This window comes from Paroedura picta, chromosome 2 (assembly GCF_049243985.1).
Source record: "Paroedura picta isolate Pp20150507F chromosome 2, Ppicta_v3.0, whole genome shotgun sequence".
Classification (NCBI taxonomy): domain Eukaryota; kingdom Metazoa; phylum Chordata; class Lepidosauria; order Squamata; family Gekkonidae; genus Paroedura; species Paroedura picta.
In genome coordinates, this window is record NC_135370.1 from 123330437 (window position 1) to 123353369 (window position 22933).

Below are 22933 nucleotides of genomic sequence, written 5' to 3' on the forward strand. Positions count from 1 at the left end.
TATAAAATAGACCAACCCACTATAGTGTATGTGCATATGCAAGACATAATCATTCTGGTTTTGTGAAACTACCCCCCACTCCCCAGATTCGGCTGCAGTATCTGATTTTAATGTCTAAATCATGGGAGAGGAACTGGTTTCCATCCCCTACACATACACTCAGATTCATTTAGACTTTTATTTGCTTTGTGGCATTTTCTTGTATGGAAATTCTGGTTCATAACATAAGCTAGTGGATTCATATTTTTAGGAAAAACAACATAAAAATGCTCATAAGAACAATTTCCACTGCTGCTCGAAGGACAAGCTAAAGGCCATGGGAAGAATAATATTATGAGCCGGCTGGACTGATGGTCAGAATGTCTTTGCCCTAGGGGAAGGCAGCTTGATCAGCTCTCTAGAACCTCTCTGGAAGTTCCTTGTTGTCAGTTAATCATGCCTCTGCACCTAGGAGACATCTCTACTCAAATTAATCTGGGAATTAATCAGGATTTCAAAAAGGATACAGGCAACTGTCCTAGCAGCCTCAGAGCAAAGAGTGCTGCACAAATGCTGTAAGCTGCTCACCAGTAACTGTGTCTGAGTGGTCCCTTCTGTAAGACTGCTCTTAATAGAACTTTGGCTCAATCCAGGAAAGCTACTTATAGATCCTTGTGTTTGCAGCAGGGCTTCTCTGGTGAAAAAACTCTTGCACCTGTGTCTAACATTATTGGTCCTCTAACCACCCCACCCCCATGCAGGTATTGTTTGCTTATGTTTATGTGGAATGAGCTGGCTGAACAGTAGCATAAAAAGATTTTAAATAAACAACACAAAGGAAACAGAGCAGTTGGTGGGAGTTGCCAGCTCAAGGTTATTTCACTCCCTTCTAAACTAAAAAAACCCTCAAGCCCTGATTGCTCAAGTTGGTGGGTGGTCTTTCTGTATGCCGTATGTGTACTGTGCCAAAAGAGGGTGAAGATAGCAGATGTTATGACTGCTGTGTAAAGACAAAATAACACTGCTGGTTTCAAAATTAGCTTCAGTGATATTCAGCTCATTTTCAATACACATCTCAGATCTTAAAGCACTATATTAAGATTTATAAGCCGATATTTACGCCAGTAGAGTTCAGTAGAACTCACTCCCGTGTAAAATATGCCTGGGACTGTAGCCTTTGATTTGATCATTCAGGGATCTTAAATTCTCAGGAGAAAGGCAGGTATATGAGTATTGCAAATAAATCGAATTCAGTCAAATAAATTTGCTATAGCTAAGATTTGTGCACATTCTTTCCTGGAACATATTTAGGCAGCTCATCAGTGCTACTACCTAGCATGCAAATCAGTTTGGTTGAAATGGAGTAGCCAATGCTTCATTTAACCATTTAAAATACCAAATCCCTCCCCCTTGAACAAAAGGAAGATTAGTGTAAACTATGACATGCCACTAGCTAATTACTGTCTGTCCTGTATTGACACACACAGTCAAACCACCACACGATTAACTGGTGATCACTCTAAGGATAGGAGAAAAATGCAAGAAAAGAAATGTTCTTTTCTAGAACTATTATCTAAAATGGATAAAATATTAAGTGAAAAAATACACAAATGAAAGTTTCTTCACATGAGTTTTATCAGAAGATAGGAATCATGGAAATGTGCTGAATTACAGAACATTCAGAGTATACAAAAGCATTTTCATGACTGGGCTATGCATTAGATTGTAAAAATTATGTCCTGAGAGATGGGCTAAAAAAAAAACACAGTGAAACTGAAGAGAATAACATATAGAGCAATGCAAAGAATGACTCTGCTGAGGCCAAGAAATGCAAGCAGAAATTTCCCCTCCTAACTGCTCACTTTTTCTTTCAAATCTCATCTCATTAATATAAATGACAACCAAAGCAAGACTGCCTTACCCACCAAGTTTTTAAGATGCCTTCCTCCACCATTAAATGTAATCTCTTCTTCAGCTACTCCAGGGGAACCCCAAACAATCCATTCCCAATTTATCAGCTAAAGTTTTAAACCAGCAGGGTTGCAAGGAGCAGATTATTAATGGCTCCTTCAACAGTTTAAAAAAACACAGCCTTGATTACTTCTCAGAGGCCATTTAGAAGAAAAAGGGGGGATTTCTATAACACAGAAAAGCACTTCACATGATCAAGTACCTCTGACAAACACCAGATACAAGAGGATTCATCACCTGGTCAAGCTGCTATGCACTGCAGCAAAGCCCTGTTAAATGCAGAAGATTAATTGCTAGAGGAATGCCAATTTAAAAGGATGAAGTAACACGTCTGTGCTGTGACCTGGGAACCAAATGAGTCTTCTCTGATCCTACCTGTCTCAATGATAAATAATTACTAAAAACAACAATGAACTATCACATTCAATGGCTGCACTGGGTCACTGGATACCATGGCAATTGGGGGCTTTAAAGGGAAAGACAGAACACGTGACAACCACACTGAAATTAGCAGAAGTGTTAACAGTAACCATACGAAGACAGCATCTGTGCAGATTAAAATGTCACTAAGGCACTTTGTGTAAAGAAGACCTTTTCAGTTGACATTCTGGAGCATGTGATGGCAAGGGACAACATTTGGAACTCTGGAATGGCCATGCCTACTGATGATAACTGGAAAGGGTATTAATGGAGAACATTCTTCTGTCTTCACTTGCTGAAAACAGCTCTGCATCCCAGGAGCTGAATTTATATTGGGAAGTTGTTAACTAGGAAAAATAACAAGACTGCACCATGTGTGCTTTGCACACAAGTTTAGAGAGCAGGGGGGCACTGTGTTTCATTTCTGAAGCTAGGAAAACACAGCCAGGTCCATATACTGCTGGAACTTCCTACCATGACAGAAGAAAGAGCAGAGGCCACAGTACCCAGCTTCTCACATGAGCGGCCATGTGCAGTAGTCAGGAAGAAAAGGAAGAGGAGACAAAATAGGTAGAAGCAAAAGAATAGGTGGCCGGAACTGAGCGGCCACCCACTTAAAGAACTTTTTTTGGGGGGGGAAAGCACTTTTAAGGCAATTAAAGGTATTTAACATTTAGCCTAATATCAAGTGCTTCACAAAGAATCTGCCTGAATGTAAGACTGATGACAAAAGGCAATTGTATTTAAGTTGTTTCAATCACTCCACAAACTGCTTTTTACATAGGATATGAACATCCTTGTTTAATAAGATAGAGATAGCAAACGAGAAAATAAATAAATACATAATAAATACATCTTTAAACTGCTCGGGGAGTGGTATCATATTTGGTTAAGGCTATTGGGGGTGGACAGTGGGCTGGGCCTGTCCGGGCGAGGGCCCAATCGGAAGATGCGAAGCAAAGCACCTTCCGATTGGGCCCTCACCCAGACAGGCCAGAGTTCTGACCAGTCGGGAGGCACGAAGCTCCCCCAATGTGAGCTAGCAGCCAGCTCTCTAAACTTCAGGGAGGGCAAGCGTGGAGTTCCCCACACCTCCCTTCCCCAGTACAAACCAGTTCCCCACTTCATGGGGAGGTTGGGAGGGGGGGGGAAAGTGTGCTGTTTGGCAGGCCATTTGAACACTTCCCCCGTTTCTCAGGTAGCAGAGACCATTCACCACTGCCAGAAGAAATGAGAGGAGGTGTTAAACAGGCCTTGCCAAGCAGCTGATAATGACTCTCACTCCCCCCTGCCATTTGAAGTGCTGTCTGAATGTGCTGGATGAAGTTCTTTGCTGTCAGAGAAAGCTGGGGGGAGACATTTAAAGGGCTCGCCAAGCAGCTGATGTGTCATGACACATCACCTGCTTGGCAGGTTCTCTTCACTCCTCTACCCAGGCATTTGGTTGAGACCAGACATAACCAACAGTGACCAAAGGGCCCCTGCTCCCCCCCTCAGAACTCCACCTATATACTCTGGACCTGTTTGTATTGTTGCATTGTTGTATTGTTTATTGGTTATACTATACTGTTATATGTTTACAATTATCAGTTATTATTGCACAGTTATTCAAATGTTTTATAGACTGTTCCATGTATTGTTCTTATGTTATTATGTAAACCGCCCTGAGCCCCCGGGGAAGGGCGGTATATAAATATAATAAATACAAAATAAAAATACCCAAGCACCAGCAGCTCGGTGGGCCCTTTAAATGCCTCCCCCCAGTCTGGCAGCAGAGAATGCTCTCAGTTGCCAAAGAAGTCTGTGGAAGAGGCATTTAAAGGGCCTGCCAAGTAGCTGATGATGACACATCAGCTACTTGGAAGGCTCTCTTTCTCCCCCCGTCTGCTTTTTCAGGCACTGAGAAGGGGGGAGAATTTAATAGATGTACCATGCAGCTGCTGTATTCTCATCTTCCAGAGAATGCTGGGGGATTTAAAGGGCATGTTAAGCAGCTGATGTGTCTGCATCAATCGCTTGGTGTGCCTTTTAAATGCCTCTCCCCATGCTCCCTCCCCACAACCTTCTTTGACAGCCTTGTTTCCTGCTTTGTCGGGAATAGGTGGAGTAACCATGTTTTCAAATAAATGAAAATATTGGTAAAATAAGAAATACCTATGGAAAGCTGATGATCAAGCAATTATTGGTTACTGAAATAACTGATTTGGTTAAATGCTAATCTCTCTATCAATTGAATTCTAAATGTCATGTCCCATGACTAGTATATCAGGATTGATGAGAAAAACAAGCCAAGGCGATCCAGGGAACCAAATCTAAGCATTTATTATAAATTCACACAAGAGCTTAGGAAGGGATAAACACGAAGAGAGGTTATGTTGAAGACAAAGAGCAAAACTATTACACTATTTTTTTATACCATAGGAAGCTCCACCCAGGAGCAGGGTCAACTGAGCAGAGAACACGTCAGACGTACATTGTGGGTAGGGGGTAGCAGAAAGTTTCCGTGCCTGATATGCAGATGAGTTTGCGCAGAGCATTCAGGCATCAAAGCATTCTCACACTTTGTAAAACAAAGGTCAATAAGACATAACATGCCTTGGGAAACATGGCAGAGACTTAGTTTCAAAGCAAGTCGGCAGCTGGCATTCCTATGATTAATACTGGTCTGTAGCAAAGGATTCCAATCATAATTTTAAAAAGTTAACTTATACATAATGACAGGAGTACAATCAATAGACCCTTACTTAAGGGCCATGAGAAATAAAAGACATTTCATAGGTTTAGCTACGATTTCCAGTTCTGGAGATCTTTTTTCAAAAGCCATAACCAACAGGCAGTTCACAGAATAAGGTATGAGAACCAAACTGCACAAAAATATATCAGGAGCACATTCCAGAACATTGTCAAGGATACCACAGTACAAGGTGTTCTTGTACATACTGCATTCCAATAACAGCTTAACAAAACATTGATCCAGATGGGGAAGGAGGCAGGTTCCATGATTACTTGTAACACCATTGATCATCCATACACGAAATAGCATCAAATCAGAGGATTCCAGAAAAAAACAGTCCTAGAACTGGGCTGGGGCAATGAGATATTGTTATCACCTGACACTGAAGGTATAATGGTAGCAATGAAATTAGGTTCTAAAAAATTAATAGACAGAATTGCATTCTAATGCTATTATTTAGAATTGTGAATTAGAAAATTACAGCCTGTATAAATTCCACAGAAAGCAGTCATATCGATTTTGGATTTGAGTCCAAGAGCAACTCAGGGAGCCAGAACATTTTTGAGAGTCAAAGCTTCCACTTTGGGAATATCTTCCTTATAACTGCAAACATTATGCCACCCACTGTGATGGATACAATACTGATCTTTACTAATATGAGAAGTACCCCTGATTATTAGAATAGAAAGGGGACAGGGGTGGAATGGCCATTTAATTTACAAAGGGAAATTCCAATGCACTGTTTACCTAAGGAGCAATGCCCATCCTCACAGTGATGCAAGCAAGGATGAATATGGGTGCCACTGGCATAGGGCAAAGCTGGAAGTCCCTGTGTATATGCTCCTTCTTGCCCTAGCCATCAAAGTTGACAAAAGGTATAGTAACATTCAGCCTTACTGTATACCAGTGGTACACATATTCCTCCTTGCCATCAACACTGTGCCGAGGCAAGCAAAGAGCACAGGCACAACAGCATCCAGCTTTGGCCGATACCAGCAGCATAGAATCACAGAATCATAGAGTTGGAAGGGGCCATACAGGCCATCTAGTCTAATCTCCTGCTCAACGCAGGATCAGCCCAAAGCATCCTAAAGCATCCAAGAAAAGTGTTTTTTGCTTGAAGACTGCCAGTGAGGAGGAGCTTCAACCTTTGCTTGAAGACTGCCAGTGAGGGGGAGCTCACCACCTCCTTAGGCAGCCTATTCCACTGCTGAACTATACACCTATACACCTCCTTGCCCATCCCATCATATGTAGGCCAGTGAGATGGGGCAGCCCATCTATTACATGTAGGCTAGTGAGATGGGCACAGGCACAGAGTACAGAAAGGAAGAACATGGGCCCAGCAGTACTGGGCTTTGTCCTGCCAGCAGAGATGTGAGGAGGGGCATGGCTCCACCTTGCCCAAGCTGGCAAGGAGCAAAGACACAGCAGTGCTTGGCTTCATCATTAGCTGACTGAAGTGTGGTGTGTTTGGAGAGTAGAATCAGTGCTGTGCCCTACTGACTTGCATACAGTACATCCAGCAATGGTGCATCCAGCATTCCTTCCTGCCCACCAGGTTCTGTGACCCTCCATCTGATAAGGGACAAAAGGACATAGCTCAGGAAGAGGCATGGCCTCCACTCCAGGCGAAGGCAGGGATACAGACTGAAAGAACATATTCAGTATGTTCTTGTACACCAAATGGCTTCTAAGCTACATTTTCATCAGCAACCCACTCCTGAGGGTAGGAAGACACCTATCACAAGCCTCATATTGAATGCCTTTATGAAATAGCGATGAAGGATTTTAGGTTTTCAGGCAGCAGAGCAGCACATTGTCTCAAATACCCGCCTTTGCTGCATGTCAAATACAATCAAATTGTATTTGATTTTCCATCATTTGTTGAAGGCCAAAAAACAGATGGCAGAACTTCAGGGGACCCCGCCATATTTATATGCAGGTATTACAACTCTGGAATTTTAACCTTTTTAATGCTTAAGAGGGTAGAATGAAGGAACAGATTTTAAACTATGTTTTAACAATATGTTTATCTTTGCTGATTGTTATAAGCTGCCCCAAGCCTACTTGGGGGGAGGGGCGGTATAGAAATAGAAATATAGGAAGGAAGGAAGGAAGGAAGGAAGGAAGGAAGGAAGGAAGGAAGGAAGGAAGGAAGGAAGGAAGGAAGGAAGGAAGGAAGGAAGGAAGGAAGGAAGGAAGGAAGGAAGGAAGGAAGGAAGGAAGGAAGGAAGGAAGGAAGGAAGGAAGGAAGGAAGGAAGGAAGGAAGGAAGGAAGGAAGGAAGGAAACTTACTGCAGGCACAATTCTAACGTGAAGGTTGCACAATGCTTAAAAGTAAGGCAAGATAATAATGGATTATAAACATGCAGACCCGAAGACAGAGTATGCCATGAAAACAGACTCAGCTAGGTGGCTGCATCAGAAACAATTCAAATAAAACAATAATCTGAATATTAAACAGAAATTACTAGTCTCTTTCCCTACGAAATCTATATGCAGTATGTCTCCTATTTTCTCTTTACAGCAAGTAGGAGCTGATGTATTAGATTTGGATGAGGAAAACCTAAATTCAGTCTCTATCCAGAAACAAGATCACTAATTACTTTTGACAAATAAATGTCAAACTCACCACATAAACATTTTGAAATTTTAAATGCCAGGTACATATTTATATCTTGCTTTTCTCCCTCATGGAAACTCAAAATGACTTACAAGATTGTTCTCTCCTCTCTACCCTAACCATGTGAGAGTTTCCATGGTGGAACGGGGATTCGAACCTGGGTCACCTAGACCCTAATCCAACCCCTAGTCACTAAAGGAATTCACAGAACAACAAATGTGTCTTCATCAGCAGGACTAGAAATAGGAGGAATGCCAAGAATTGACAGTTCTCCAAAATACCACAACCAACTATTTTTGAAAGGATATTTATTCACCACACTATCCAAGAACATTAGAAGCAAGTGGTCTTTGGACAAAACAGCAGTGAGGAATGGATGAAAGGGAAATTGTCCTACCCTTTTGGCCCTGGTAAGGGAAGAAGTGAAATCTCTATTAACTTTCCACTCTGGAAACCATTCTTAATGAAGAGAGGTGACTGAAGTCATGGGGGGGGGGGGGACACAAGGACATGAAATTCCACAAGACTTCATTGTGAGACACTGATTGGAGAAACAAAAAGAGCTGTACTTCAAAGAGGCCGCTGTACCAGCTTCTCCATCAGAAGAAGATAATACCTTGAACGCACAGAGCAGCAGAGATCACAATGGAACATTTATTACCAAAAAAGCACAGCTAGTGCATAGGATAGAAACATATTCCTTTCCTCACCCAGCATGAAATAAAAGGCAGACTTCCTCTGGCTGACTGAATCGCTTTCTTGAATGGCCCCTTCACTGTGTGAATAATTATCTACAGGGGAACACATTTCTCCACAGGTATCTGCCTGGCCTTGTGAATGAAGAACGTACCATTCCTTTCTCACAGCCCAACCTCCTTCCCTGGAGGATGAATAGGAGGCAGTAATGAAAATAACGGAGGGTTGTTCTTGCTGAGCTTTCCCCATCACAATGGGCCCCAGCAGGCTGCCTCACTCCTACTTCTGCAGCCTGTGGTGCTGCTCAGGGAAAGCTATTAGGCAGCTGACTCTTCCACATCTCCCCACTCATTTACATTTTACACAAACAAAGCAACAATGAAAGGGGAAGACACACTCACTCCCCTGTGCTTCTGAGTGCGCAGTTGCTGGAGCATGAAACGACAGCTCCATGGAACAGGGGTTCTGCCTCTAAGATAAAGTCTTTTCTAAGAGCTTATATCCTACTGTTCTAGGAGGAGCCAAGTTCAAATTGATTCAACTAATAGGACATTCCAAAGTAGGAAATAAATATATTTTTTACAACATTTGAAAATAGACAAATGTACGCCAGGTGCTCCCTGGGAACCAAATATGGTAGGGAACCTAGTACTGTGTAACACTGCTTTTAATGGCACGGTGGCAAAGAAAAAAGTTGCATCTTTCTAACTGATCATAGTTATTAGGGATTGGCTATAATTCTGCATACCAGTCTGTCCTGATTCAAGTCTTTGGTTCTTACCAAGCAGAGAAAGCAGCTAAGGAAATGGCCTGTTCCTATCTGGAATGTAGCTTTGTGTGATAACTAGGAGCATTGCACTGGGCAAAAGAACCCTGATTAGGCAACAGGGCCATCACTTTAAGCACAAAAATGATTGCACATTTATTTGTTTATTTTAATTTTTATTAACCACTGCTCCCGGGTCAATCGGCTCATGGCGGTTTACATTCAGTTATAAAAACCCAGCAGAATACAATAAAAATACAATATATTAGCAGCGAGATCCCCTTTACACCCCCCCCCTCCATACCAAGCAACTATTACTACCACTGCTCCAGCCACAAGGAAGTACTCCTGTCCAGATGTCTGGCACAAAAGGCCTATGCAAGGAGGGACCAATCTTCCTGGCCTAGCCTCAACCGAATGCTCGTGGAAGAGCTCTGTCTTGCAGGCCCCGTGGAACTGTGATAGCTCCCTCAGGGCCCTCAGCTTTTCTGGGAGCTCATTCCACCAAGTTGGGGCCGGGACTGAAAAAGCCCCGGCCCGGGTCAAGGTCAGGCGTACCTCCCGGGAACCGGGGACCACCAACAGATTCAGACCCGCAGTGCGGAGAGCTCTGCAGAAAACATAAGGAGACAAGTGGTCCCACAGATAGACAGGGACCAGGCCACAGATGTCAACCAAACACTTAAATATATTAGTTGCAGACCAATTGCCTCAGGTATCATACCTACAAATAGTGGCAGAACGCGCCATGAAGTCACAGCTGACTTATGGCAACTCCTAGTAGGGTTTTCAAGGCATGAGACATTCAGAGGTGGTTTGCTGTTGCCTGCCTCTGTGTAGCAACACTGGTATCCCTTGAAGATCTCCCATCCAAACACTAGCTAAGGCTGACCCTGATTAGCTTCCAAGCCACCGTAGTGTCGTAGTTAAGAGCAGTGGCTTCTAATCTGGTGAGCCAAGTTTAATTCCCCACTCCCCCACATGCAGCCAGCTAGGTGACCTTGGGCTCGCCACAGCACTGATAAAGCTGGTCTGACCAAGCAGTGATATCAGGGCTCTCTCAGCCTCACCCACCTCCCAGGGTTGTCTGTTGTGGGGAGACGAAAGGGAAGACGATTATAAGCCGCTTTGAGACTCCTGGTAGAGAAAAGCAGCATATAAAAACCAACTCCTCCTCCTCATCTGTTGAGATCCAGGTCAGTGTATATCTACAAGATAAATCCTTCCTCAACATTATTTTCTCTTGAATAAGCTACTATTTCATCATTTCAACTCCTTAACTGTACAATGTTCTTGACAGGATTGTTGTGGCAGTGAACATTAACAGTTCTCAAAAGAGCTTTGCACTTTAACTATGTTCCAGAAATTATGATTAAAATACCAACAGAGTTATCAGATCTTTGACAGGAGTGCTGACACAAGCTCTGGCTATAAAAGCACTCTAATATATACAGGAATACTGGCACATGATGATCACTTTCTTTCTCTTGAGCGGTATTAACCTGGTTTGCATAACTGACCCAGGGGCTGAGTTTAACTAGCTATTCTGATTATTTAAATTGTCATCCAAATGCAAACCACTTGAGAAGGCACCAAAGGTAGCAGCCGCCAATACACCATGTCCTCCATTAAGTGATTGAACATTTTAAAGTCAATGCGGTGTAGTGGTTAAGAGTGATGGCCTCTAATCAGGAGAGCCAGGGGTGATTCCCCACTCCTCCTCCACATGCAGCCATCTGGGTGACCTTGAGCTGGTCAGAGTTCTCTTATGGCTGCTCTCACACAACAGTTCTGTAAGAGCTCACTCAGCCTCACCTGCATCACAGGGTGTCTGTTCTGGGGACAGGAAGGGAAAGGTGTTTGTAAGCCAGTTTGGGACTCCTTTGGGTAGTGAAAAGCAGGCTGTAAAGTAACAGCTCTTTTTTCTAAATTCCATATTTTTACAAATTCTCGGAACTGGCAAAGGAAATGGGAGAGGGGGAGCTGTTGCAGACTCCCCCTTTCATGCCGTTCCAGAGTATGCCCTGTCCTCCAGGAGCAGCATTCTGGGCTGCCACAGGGACGGCAGGGGGGATGGAGATCATTGTTGTTCTGGGTTTTCAATTCTGTTCATAACTGGTTTGGAGTCACATTATAAATGAATTTGAACAATCAGTGGATCCAAGTGTAAGCATAGTCTTTCACAGAAAGCTCAGACCATTTATATAAACAGAAAGGGCACAGAATCACTGGTCAAACAACTTGGTAGAAGATGACAGGTACTTACTCAAAGTCTTCAAATTCTAGATCATTTCCTTCCACAGATGGACCTGAAGTCTCAGAGGTGGAAGCAGAAGAGGAGGAAGAACGGAGCCGATTCTGCTGATACCTCATGGACCGCTGGCGAATACTATCTCTGCGCGAAAGATACTGGATCATTCTCTGGGCATAATAAGCAGCAGGAGATAACCTGAGGAAGTAAAGAAGGCAGCCATTAGCTTGCAAGGAAACCTTGTCACATACAATAGATCTATCCCAGTTGAGGGATTAGGTTGCAGCTTTACTGTTCCATTCTGTACTTGGAAGAGAGATTTTCCTGCTGTCTGTTCTGAGGTTTTCTTTAACAACTCTATTGTCACTATCTACAAATAGGCACTTAAACATTACTAGCTTTTGGTACCAATTTTTTAGTACCGTTCCAAACATGCAGTTATTAGAATTGGAATGGAAGTGACCTGAATGATTAGTTTTCAAACTTTGTTTGCCTAGTGCAGAACACTTTCACTCACTGGGAGAGGACAGGCGTTTTTACCAAATTCTTCCCCGATACTGCAGACCCCCATATTCACGCCCAGCAGTGACTTTAATGGTCCCTATAAGGTACAATGGACCTGAATCCAGCCAAGGCTTTTAACTAACTGAAATCATTTAAAAGAAATACTACTTTTATTTTTAAAAAGTATTTTCAGTAAATTGTCACATCATAGATGGGAAAGAGGCAGAAGCTGAGTGCAGTGAGTTCAAGCTAGAAGTAACATTTGAAGAGACAACTTCCTGGTTCACTATCAGCCACTACAGTGTATTAGCTCTCAACACTTAGCTACCCTCTTAGTCAGCCAGCTGTTCATTTGCAGCTGGCAAAATTGCAATAATGTATCTAACTCCCTGATGCTTATTTTCTCTTTCAGTTTTTCCCAGCTCACAAAGTCATTCATTCGGCCACCTGGATTTCTCTCTGGCCTCTGTATGGTAGAAAGGTAAATCCTTTATCGTTCCTTTCCTCTCCATCCCATAAATGCAATAAGAAAAAAAAAAGATGTATGTAGCTCTTCAGAGTGTAGATTAATTGCAGTTTTCTGCAAGCAATTTTCAACAAATTCCCCCTGGGATATCATATTTTTTGCCTTCAACTCCAGTTCAAACACTGATTTTACAAGTGTAGAGCTGATTTTTCTAACTGCTAGCATACTGTGTGATCAAGGTAAGGAACATCACTAGTAATGATACCATGCAGGAGCAAACAGGCATACATAAATTCTGCAGAAAACTTGCTGGGGAAGTTATCATAACTGCAAATCACAAAAAAACTTTTTTTTTACAGTATCAGCTTTGAAAGAATGTTTTTCTCTACCTAAAAACAGAAGCCAGATTTACGCAGCACAGACTGACTGACCAATCAATACCACTCCCTGCCCCCATCACAATATGCACACTCTCACTGGCTCTTCCACATAATCTAAAGTGGCTAGTGTTTATAAGGAGAATTTTGCATTTCAATTAATAATTCTTTGTGCAACCATTTGAGGCAGGCTTCCTGTGTCTGAAGGTATTATGCAGAAGATAGCTTCACAATCTGAAGCAGATTATCCCTCAAGAATAGTAAATTATTTATATAGAATAGCACCTATTATGGTTATATACCATTCTCCTCTTAAGGAGCTCGAATATGTTCTCCCCTCTGTTTTATTTTGTTTACAAAATGGCAGGCAACTCATAAGTGTTACCATAACTGCAACACAAACACCCAGAGATTGATACAACAGTGGCAGTACATGCATGCAGCTAAACAGCGTTGAATCCTTCCCATTATCTCTTGGTGAGAATCAGAAGCAGTCTAGACTGGGCAAAGGAGGAGCAGGGTGAATCTAAATTCCCGTCCTCAACCCAGTATGAGGTCTGCAGAGGAGTCCCCAAAAAGGAAAAATGGTGAAGGGCCAAAAGGTAAAGACCATGAGGGAGGAGCCTCACACTGCCTGTCAAGAAGTCATCCTGGACATTCTCTTTCAGGTGCCCCTGCATTCAAACATCTGTCAACAACACATCATTTTCTGTAGCTGTAGCCCAACTATGGAATATTTTCCCAGGATAAGGGCCATTTGCAGCAACTGAATCATCTTTTAGGTATTATGCAAAATCATTCTTATGAACCTGAGCCTTTGATATGTATGCATCTCTTCCTTTAGTTTCCCCTTTCAGGCTTGACAATATACTTGTACACAGACAATAGATGTACACATACAAATATAGCAAACATACTTGATCTTGGATGACCCACTGGAGCAGAAAAATGGCAAATACATTTTAAAAGAAAGTAAATAAATGGCCCTAACTCTTTGTTCAAATGAAGAGAGTTCTCAGTTACTTGCTTTAAGGACAATTCCTCAAGCTGAGGGGAAAACATTTTCAGCCTCTTTGGTCTGCAATTCTAAGGAAGCTGTGCCGAGTCAAGATATGAGTGACAGAGGTTATGCTAAACAAGTAATACGAAAAACATATTTGAAAGCTATAAAAAGGCAGATGACAGAACTACTGAAGTATGGACAGTTAAGGCACAGGAATCAAGTAGCTATTCAAAATGGTCTCTCTAAGGAGTTATTCAGGCATATGTTGGCATCTCAGAGGCAGCTGGTAGAATCAACTGATTGTAATTATAAGACACAAACATCATATGGTTTTTGCTGCACTGCAATATTTCACCACATATATAAAGTTAATAAAGGCTCAAGAATGAAATGAAGGGCCAAATGTGAATCTTCCAAACAGCCATTTTTCATGTAATCATATGTTTACTTGTGATCAAGCTTGTTTAGGATGACAAATTATGAGATCGCGAATCCATATGTCAGGAAGACTCTGAGGCAGTATTGCCTCTAATCCCAATGACCGTTCAAAAATAATTGTCAGCAATTTTATTTGCAAATACTGTTATCACTGTGGTCATCTTTTTCAACATTATGCCACAGGATTCCATCAGTAGCTACACTTTTAAACTCCTTATTATCTCCACAAGAAAGAAATTCTTGCCTTCACCAGTTCCTCTAAAAAGAGATTTAAAGAGCAGTTTATACCAACTACTTTATACATAACAGGTTTCATCTTTCCCTTGTATTGATCAGCCTAATTTTACAGGATGGTCCTCACAGATTCATTTTTATAAAGACCATTTCATTGCTCTTATTACCTCTGGAAACATGGGGGGGGCATTAGTCATGTTTCTTCATTTCCTTTCATGTCCTACACTTGATAGCATGCTTTTAAAATATTCCAACATTCAAATAGGCTTTTTTTCCTGAGTTCTTTATTCTTTGTTGATTTGTGTTTTTCAAAGAACCTGTCATTGGTGGCACCTTAATTACAGCCCCAAAAGACTTTCCTATATTAACACTTCCTCCCATTACCTAGTACATTTATTTAGTTTTCGAAAAGAGATGCTTTCTGCAAATCCCTCATGCTGCATTCTGAATTTTTATTCCTAATTCAAATCCAAATAAGTCGTCACACACCCTTCCTTATCATGACACCCCCATTCATTCCCTTCTGATCCTATTAATAATACAGCAGAGGCAAGATGACTTTCTGAGTCAAATTATAGTTTGTGCTTCTGACCAAAGTATTAGCTTCCATGTCTCTGAATAAATGTAAGCATTGAAAATGTTTGTTCTCTATCATTTTGTATTACCCAAAAGAGATGCTGCACATCACAAGCAATGAGATTCACAAGCATACATACATACATATTAAAGAGCCTTTACAACACAAGGGGGCTGCTTATACACCCAAGTCCAAATTATTAGTTTTATGTCATGGCAACATAATTTACATAACAACAGAGAGAGCTCTCTGTTCAGAGGAACTTACCTAATTCTTGACAGTGTAGATGACAAAATGAGAGAAAAAAGAGAAAAGGGTAATAACAAATGAATGTGAACTCACACTCTTAGGTATATTAGTTCACAGGCCAATTTGAAATAAAAGTCACGGAAAATGTAATTTCTGAAAAAGGGTTAGAAAACAGCAGGGTGGGACAAAATGCAAGGTTTTTTGCAAATCATCACAGGAATGAAGGGCAACAGAAAGAATATCATTACAGTCTATCTAAAGAGAACTATCAGAAGACTTGTGTCCTTGTTTCATTTCATAAGAGACAATCGTGTCCTTACCTAGCTGGATCAGGATAAATTGGGTGTTCCCGAGATCCTGCCCCATCATAACGGGAAAGTGAAATAAGAGAAGATTCCAACAGCCTCCTAAGGAAAGAAAACAAATCATTTAAGAAATTGCTTTGTGGCTTTTTTTCTGTTTCTTTCTCAGCCGCACCCTAAGTGCTGTTTTTAGCATCTTACAGAGGCCTACAGCCTAATATAGTTTACAGCGTGCAAATTCATTTTAGAATAGGTTCCTTTATAGTATTAAGTTTTTTGGCTCACTAAACTTCACGGTCATCTTTAAACCGCCCGTGGCGCCACGGGCGCCACGGACTAAATAATTCGCTAAGGCGTGTAGAGGTGGGATTAGTCCGTGATGAGGAAGGGTCCGGATTGGACCCTTCCTCACAACAGACAATCGGAGGGACCAATCGGCAGGCGCAAAGCGCCTGCCGATTGGTCCCTCCGATTCCCAGTTCCTCCCGGTCTGACGCGGCGAGAGGCGCTTCGCGCCTCTCGCCGCGTCAGGACGACGACCCAGGGAGCCCCCGGCAGACGCGCGAGGCGCGGCTGCCGGGGGTTCCCTGCCTGGCGGGCTGACGCGGCGAGAGGCGCGAAGCGCCTCTCACCGCGTCAGCCCGCCGCCCGAGGGAGCCCCTGGCAGTCGCGCGAAGCACGGCTGCCGGGGGTTCCCTGCCTGGCGGGCTGATGCGGCGAGAGGCGCAAAGCGCCTCTCGCCGCGTCACGCTGCCGCCCGAGGGAGCCCCCGGCAGTCGCGCAAAGCGCGGCTGCAGGGGGTTCCCTGCCTGGCGGGCTGACGCTGCAAGAGGCGCGAAGCGCCTCTCGCCGTGTCAGCCCGCAGCCAACAGAAGCTTGCAGCCGCCAACCAGCCTGCCGCCGCGACCAGCCCGCCGCCGCGGCCGCTGCCGCGACCAGCCCGCCGCCGACCAGCCCACCGCCGCCCCTGACCACTTCGGTAAGGCCCTAGCGCCCGCTGCATTCCCCTGCAGCGGGCTTGATTACTAGTCATAAGATAAAGTGATCAGAAATCTGGGGCCACAAGGCGGGATGCGCCGCCGCTGCTGCCCCTGCTGTCACTACTGCGGCAGGCGTACCCTCCCCCCTCCCTCCCCGACTAGCTGCAGAAGGGTGGCGGGCAGAGCAGCAGCAGCAGCAGGCAAGCCCTCCCACCTCCCTGACTGGCCTCAGAAGGGCACTGGCGGGGCGGCAGAAGCAGGCGGGCCCTCCCCTCCCTCCCCCCTCCGCGACTAGCCTCATAAGAGCGGTGGCAGGGCAGGAAGACCCGCCCGAGCAGGAGGCAGCAGAGCTGGCCGGGTAGCCCCGTCCCTGGTCCAGGATCCTGCGCGGGGGCCTCATGAGCCTGGGCTGCCTGATGGGCCGCTTGCTGGGCTTGCTGCGCAGCGCGCGGCCCAAAAAAATTAAAAATTGGAGAATGCCGCGGGAGAATTAGAAGACACCGCGGGACACAGGGCAAAAGCCCCAAATGCAGGACTGTCCCGCCAAAGGCCACCTTATCATAAGAATGAGAAAGCTCCACTACAATTCAACGTTGTTACAAGGCCTGGCCCAATTTTTTCCATGAATGATGCCAGTAACATCCAGCTCAAAATGGAACCAGTATAATCCAGCCTTCAATATGAATGAGCAGCTCATAGATGCATCATCCTCTGCAGGCTATATTAATGGGATGCCAAAAAGAGGTCCAACAGATAAAAGGGATAAGAAAAGAATCAGAAAAAAGTTTGGGAGTTAAAGCAGATGAATTTTGGTCCTAGATATCATTTCAACTCAGTGCTACTTCAGGTATTTTTCTGTCCAACTTCTGTTTTCTGTTATTTACAGTAGCTTGAAAACAATGGGATGAATTTCACCTAACATTGCAAGATAGAGAAGGTTCACCTATTCCCCTTCCTGCTGTTCTTGAGGGTCTTCTATTCCCCCCCCCAAGAGCATCACTGGAGGGGGGGGTGAGCGTATTTTGGAAAGCAGCAGGAGGAAGAAGAATTCCTTCCACTGTTGCAGAAATTCTTCCATCAGGAATAACTTTCAGGGGGATCCTAGCCAGTATGTTGATTGTCATACTTGGAAGCCACATACATAATTTTCATTGGTCATAAACAACTAGAAAGCTGTTGAGGAGACAATGTCTTCTTATTCATTTTCATCACTACATTAAAAAAAACTGCTAGGTTTCTTACTAACATATTTATATTATAATCCAAATATAAGAGCAATGTATCACAGAATACTTTTACACAAGTTATCCTCTTGAGGTACTAGCTTTTTAATGTACTTCAAAGATTTGTGAAAACTGGCATAGGGTCAAAATATCCCCTCCCCACAGGAATCTTCCCAATCCTTGTGATCTCTGTGAAAGCCTTGCTACAGGTAAGGCTCAAGATTCACAGGTGACTTGGCTGTTCTTTCTTCACAAGAAATGCCAAGGTTAAGGGATAGGATCATCTTCGGAGAAGTTTGTTGTTATCTAATTGCTTAGTTTTAAACAGATCTCTAGACCCCTAATAATACAGAAAAGGTATTTTGAAATCACAAAACCTAGCAGCAGAATTTATCTAACTTGTGTCGGTATGCGGACAAAACACATCTTGTTTCTTTTGAGCTCAGAACATGATTTTTGCTTGTGAGGCGGCTTCCCCTTTTTTGAAAGAAAGATATTTAATGTCTAGTTTGGGAAGAGCAACCACACTGGCGCATTGCTAGGAGGCAGACTATCTCTACAAGATTCAGGTAATAGTCTGTAGATCTTCCTTCGTGCCAGTTACACAGTACCTGCTGAAACATAAATGATTATTTAAATTGGCACAGAGGAATTAATAGGGCTTGAGCAACTTGTTCAGTTACTAAACAGCTTAGAAAATGTTTAACTTTAAGCTTTACAATTTATTATTAAAAAGAAGATTTTCTAAACTGGGGGAGGAGGGGAGATCCAACATTACAGGCAGACACAGAATCCTCAAGCAAACCGTGTTATTCATAGGCAGAGGAGAAAAAACTGTGGGAATTCATGCAAGTTTAAAGAATAAGTGTTTGTGAACTGCTTACTGAGCTTTCCAAATTCAACCTTCAATCAAACCCTAGAGGAAGTGCTGAGACTGTCACCCTCCCGAATCCAACATAATCTAGTCACAGCGTGCCTGCACCAAACCAGAGAGTAGAAATAAAAGACACAAGAACCATCTTGTATCCATTAGTGAGTATTTAACTCCACAAGTCTTACATTTTTTATAAACCAAAGAAAACAGGCAAACCCTGAACTGCAGACTTTCTGCACTCACACAGCAGATGCCACATTTCTTCACTGCATGCCTGGATTTAGCAGTAACAAAGCTCTACTAGGCTTTCTTCAAATAACTGCATTTTCAAACCAGAACTACGTTATGGCTTCCAAAGTTCATGATCTGTGTGTCAAACTACTAGAAGAATAACAAACTCTAGCTTCAAAATATTGTTCTTTCGGAAGCATACAAGCAGGTAAATTTTATAGAAAGCATCCTATTTTGGCTCCTTACACCACAACTCTTCCTATAGTTTGTAGTGCTGTGATTTTGACTCAAGAACATCAGCAAAAAAAAAATCTTCCAAAAGGAGCACAGCTGCTTTTTTCTTTCATAAGAATACTGGTCAATGGTACAGTTCTTCAGTGCTTGTAAGTAAGAAGAGGGTTGCTTGATCATATCAGAAGGAATTCACACCATCATTTTTCAAAAGCAAAATTTAAAGTTGCCCTCTCTGAATGAATGCCTTAACCAGGCCAGTTATCACATCTGCTGATAACCTTAGCTCAATCAACTGTGGTGATAGCCAAATGGCCAAATTAGGGTTCTTTTGCCCAGCCCCAATGAATCACACTGAGAGAAAAGCTTTTTATATTTTTACTGCAGAAGAAATATAGACACAACGGAGTTCCCAAATCTCTGCAGAGAACAATAGGATTACATTGTGTTAAATACCCTTCCCTTGGAGGTTGGGCTTGCATGATGAGCCAACAGCCTGGGGTCACTCCACCTTCCTGGAACCCCTACAGCCCTTATGCCAGCCTTTCAGGAACTGCTGGCAGGGATCTGGGTCTTCGCCTGGCATCAATCCCAGCCTCCAAGGTTTACAGATTGTAATAGCTTACTCATGCCTTCTGGTCTTGGTGCACAAGATATGACTGGCTTGACCCTGCTCAAAACATTCCCTCTTATATTTTGCTATATTTTGGAGAGGACCCCATATTGCTCTCTTGATAAGAACCAAGGGTCAAAAATGGTCAAACAAATATGCTGAACTATAGTCAATTTCTAATAACTGTATAATCAATCAGAAGGTTGCAATCATTTTCTTTACCATCAGGCCATCAGTGGTAAGAGCATTTAAGGCTAACCTTCATTTTCTGCTTGGAAGAGGCCATTCGCTAGAGTTTTGGAGACAGAAGTCAACATTTATGTCTGCTTCTGATTTTAGCATGCTATAGGCATCTCTTATAAAAAGACTGAGAATGGGCACGGCTAGAAAAAGAAGCCTGATTCAATCCCGGTTCATTCTTGGGTTCATGTTCTTCCTCTGTTCGAGCACAGTTCTGAAACGAAAGACTTCTAAATAGCCACAGTTTATTGAGATGTCTGAAGCTGGCTGCTTTAACAAACTGAAATTTGTTTTTACCTTCAAACCAGGATTAAACTGTGGTCTGGAATCCTTGCTTGTGGGCAAGAAACAAAACGATGTCAGCAGAAAGGGCTGAATTCTGTCAACAGGTTAAATTGAGGATGACATTCATGAGGGAATGAAGAAGGGAAATCCATGGGCATCATGGTGCTACTAAACTTTCAATATTAATCTAGAGGGCTTTCTGCATAGGTAAATAGGACTGCACAGTAAAGAAATGGTTCAGAAAAAGGGACCATGGCCTATACTGTTGTATTGCGGCTTATGGCTAGGGCAGCCAGCTCCAGGTTGAGAAATACCTGGAGATTTTGGAAGAGCAGACTGGGGAGGTCATATCCAGGGGGTATAATGCCGAAGAGACCACCTTAGAAATGTCATTTTCTCTAGGGGAACTGTTGCCTAGAGCGGTGGTCCCCAACCCTCGGTCCGGGGCCTGGGACCGGTCCGTAGATCAGCCGGTACCGGGCCGCATCTCCTCATCCTCCTCCCCAGCTGCTGCCTCTTGGGCTGCCCTGCCACTCTGCCGCCGGCTCACCTTTGGTGCTCTCCAGCGGCTGCCCCTCCCCCTCAGCATGGCACTGCACAGCTACTGCTGGCAGCACCCCCCCAGTGGGCGGCAGGATTTCAGGGGTGCTGGCGGAAAAGCAAGTGGAGCAGGGGCTCAGGCAGGAGTGGCAGCAACATCCCTCAGCAAAAGACTACCCCCCCCCCAGGCCTCAGTAAAATTGTCAAGCGTTGACCGGTCCCCGGTGATAAAAAGGTTGGGGACTACTGGCCTGGAGGTCACTTGTAAACCCCCAACCTGGGGGTTGACAGTCCTCCCTATCATTCTGACTAAGTAGTTTCTATACCATTTAACATGTGATTTTAAAATGCTTATGTTTTGTTTCAGCTCTGTTTTAGACTTCTGTTTTTAGATTTCTGTAGTCCAAACTTTATTGCAGCATTTCTCCCCGGTCGGCGGGGAGGGGAATGAACACGGGAGAGTTCCCCCGGAAAGGGAAGCATGTCTGCCACATCAGTGACATGTGCGGGGTGCTCCCCGGGCCACAGGAGGGCAGGGGATTGTCGGGGAGGGGGACAGACGTGGAAGGGTTCCCCCAGGCCAGGAAGCATGGCCGTCGCGTCAGTGACATGTGCGGGGTGCTCCCCAGGGCTACGGGAGTGCAGGGGATCGTCGGGGAGGGGGACATGCGGCGGAGGGTTTCCACGGCACGTGAAGCATGGCCGATGCATCTGCGATGCGTCGGCTGTGGTCCCAGGGCCGCAGGAAGGGTCCCAGGGCTGGCCTCCTCCCTTGCGCATCCGCGCAAGTGTTGGAGGGGTGAGTGCCGATCAGAAGGCTCCCCCGGTCGGCCTGCGACCTACCTTGTAGGCAGGCAGCTAAGTAATGGTGGCAGGTGCCCAAAAGCGGCCGAAGTGTGGGGGCAGGGCAGGAGGCGCTGTGCACCTCCCGACTCATCAGTCTGTGGGCAAGGGGCCAATGGGCCTCCTTGCCCATCACGGACACAGCCCACCCCTACCCCCCTTACCCTTTTATTAATACCACTCCCATGGAGCGGTTACATATGTCCCATCCTATTGACTGTACTTGACTTACACTATGTAATCCGCCTTGAGTCTCAGCAAGAAAGTAGACTATAAATTGCCTGAATAAATAAATTCATCACACACAGTTCTTTATAAGTGGTGAAATAAGTATGTCAGCAACATTCACTGCCTTTGATCACTGTCCTAAAAAAATGCTATAATGTTGTTCTTCAAATGTTATAGGTATTACAATAACGATATTTTCCATTCCAGGTTTAGACTATAACTTAATCCACAGTTAATGTATTTTTCCTAATCAAATATTTCAGTTCAAATATTTGTTACTATTGGGACCCATAATTAACATGAGGTACTTAAAAATTTATCTCACTAAATACAAAATAAATGTACTAAATCAAATCATGCTATATTTAAGTGATTTGAAAATTATCCAATTAATCTTTTTTCCAAAAAGCCCACATTACTTCCAGAGTAGCTTACAAACATGACCCATTAGGCAAAGTAGCACAAGTTTAAAATATAATTAAAAATGCAACACAAAGTCTTAAGCATAAAACAGAGTGGCAAATTATGCATTAATCATCCATCAGAAAAAAGCTCACTTCATGGCCGAATTAAGAAATATATAAATGCAGGCCCATTATTTTAAAAAGAATGATATTGTAAGCAAGGCAATCACATCGGGCGCCTTGAGGACCACTTCCGATAGTCTATTCCACAGTATAGAGGCAATGACTGAAAAAGCCCAGAAACAGACTGAGACGGAATGTACCACATGAGGAAGGAGGACCCCTAGGTAGAATTGCTGCAGGGAGCACAGCTGACAATAATAATGGTAACATCTTTATAGCACTGGTGGGGAAATATCAAAACTCTCACAACTCAATTTTGGTGACTGTACGAACTTGTCCCCAAACCATGCGCTTGTGAGATGATCTTATGGGAACTACAGAACATGCACCATCTTTGGAGGACTCTGCCAGACAGGTGTCAGCATACCTCTCATGAGAGGGGGAAAACCTGACAGCAATGCCAACCAAGCCCTACCTTACCTATACTCATACAAGAATGCTCAGTGCATTCCTGATGCTTTCTTT

At 43.6% G+C, this 22933-nt stretch overlaps 1 protein-coding gene across 3 annotated transcripts in view; it reads right to left on the reverse strand.

The window, feature by feature from the left end:
- Positions 1–22933, reverse strand: part of AMBRA1 (autophagy and beclin 1 regulator 1) — a 194996-nt gene that overhangs the window by 118283 nt on the left and 53780 nt on the right. For all 3 annotated transcript variants that reach the window (XM_077322340.1, XM_077322341.1, XM_077322342.1), the window contains 2 exons: positions 15612–15698; positions 11459–11641 (listed from right to left, as the gene is read on the reverse strand). In XM_077322340.1, the coding sequence (XP_077178455.1) occupies positions 11459–11641; positions 15612–15698 (270 nt within the window). The remainder of the gene's footprint in view (positions 1–11458; positions 11642–15611; positions 15699–22933) is intronic.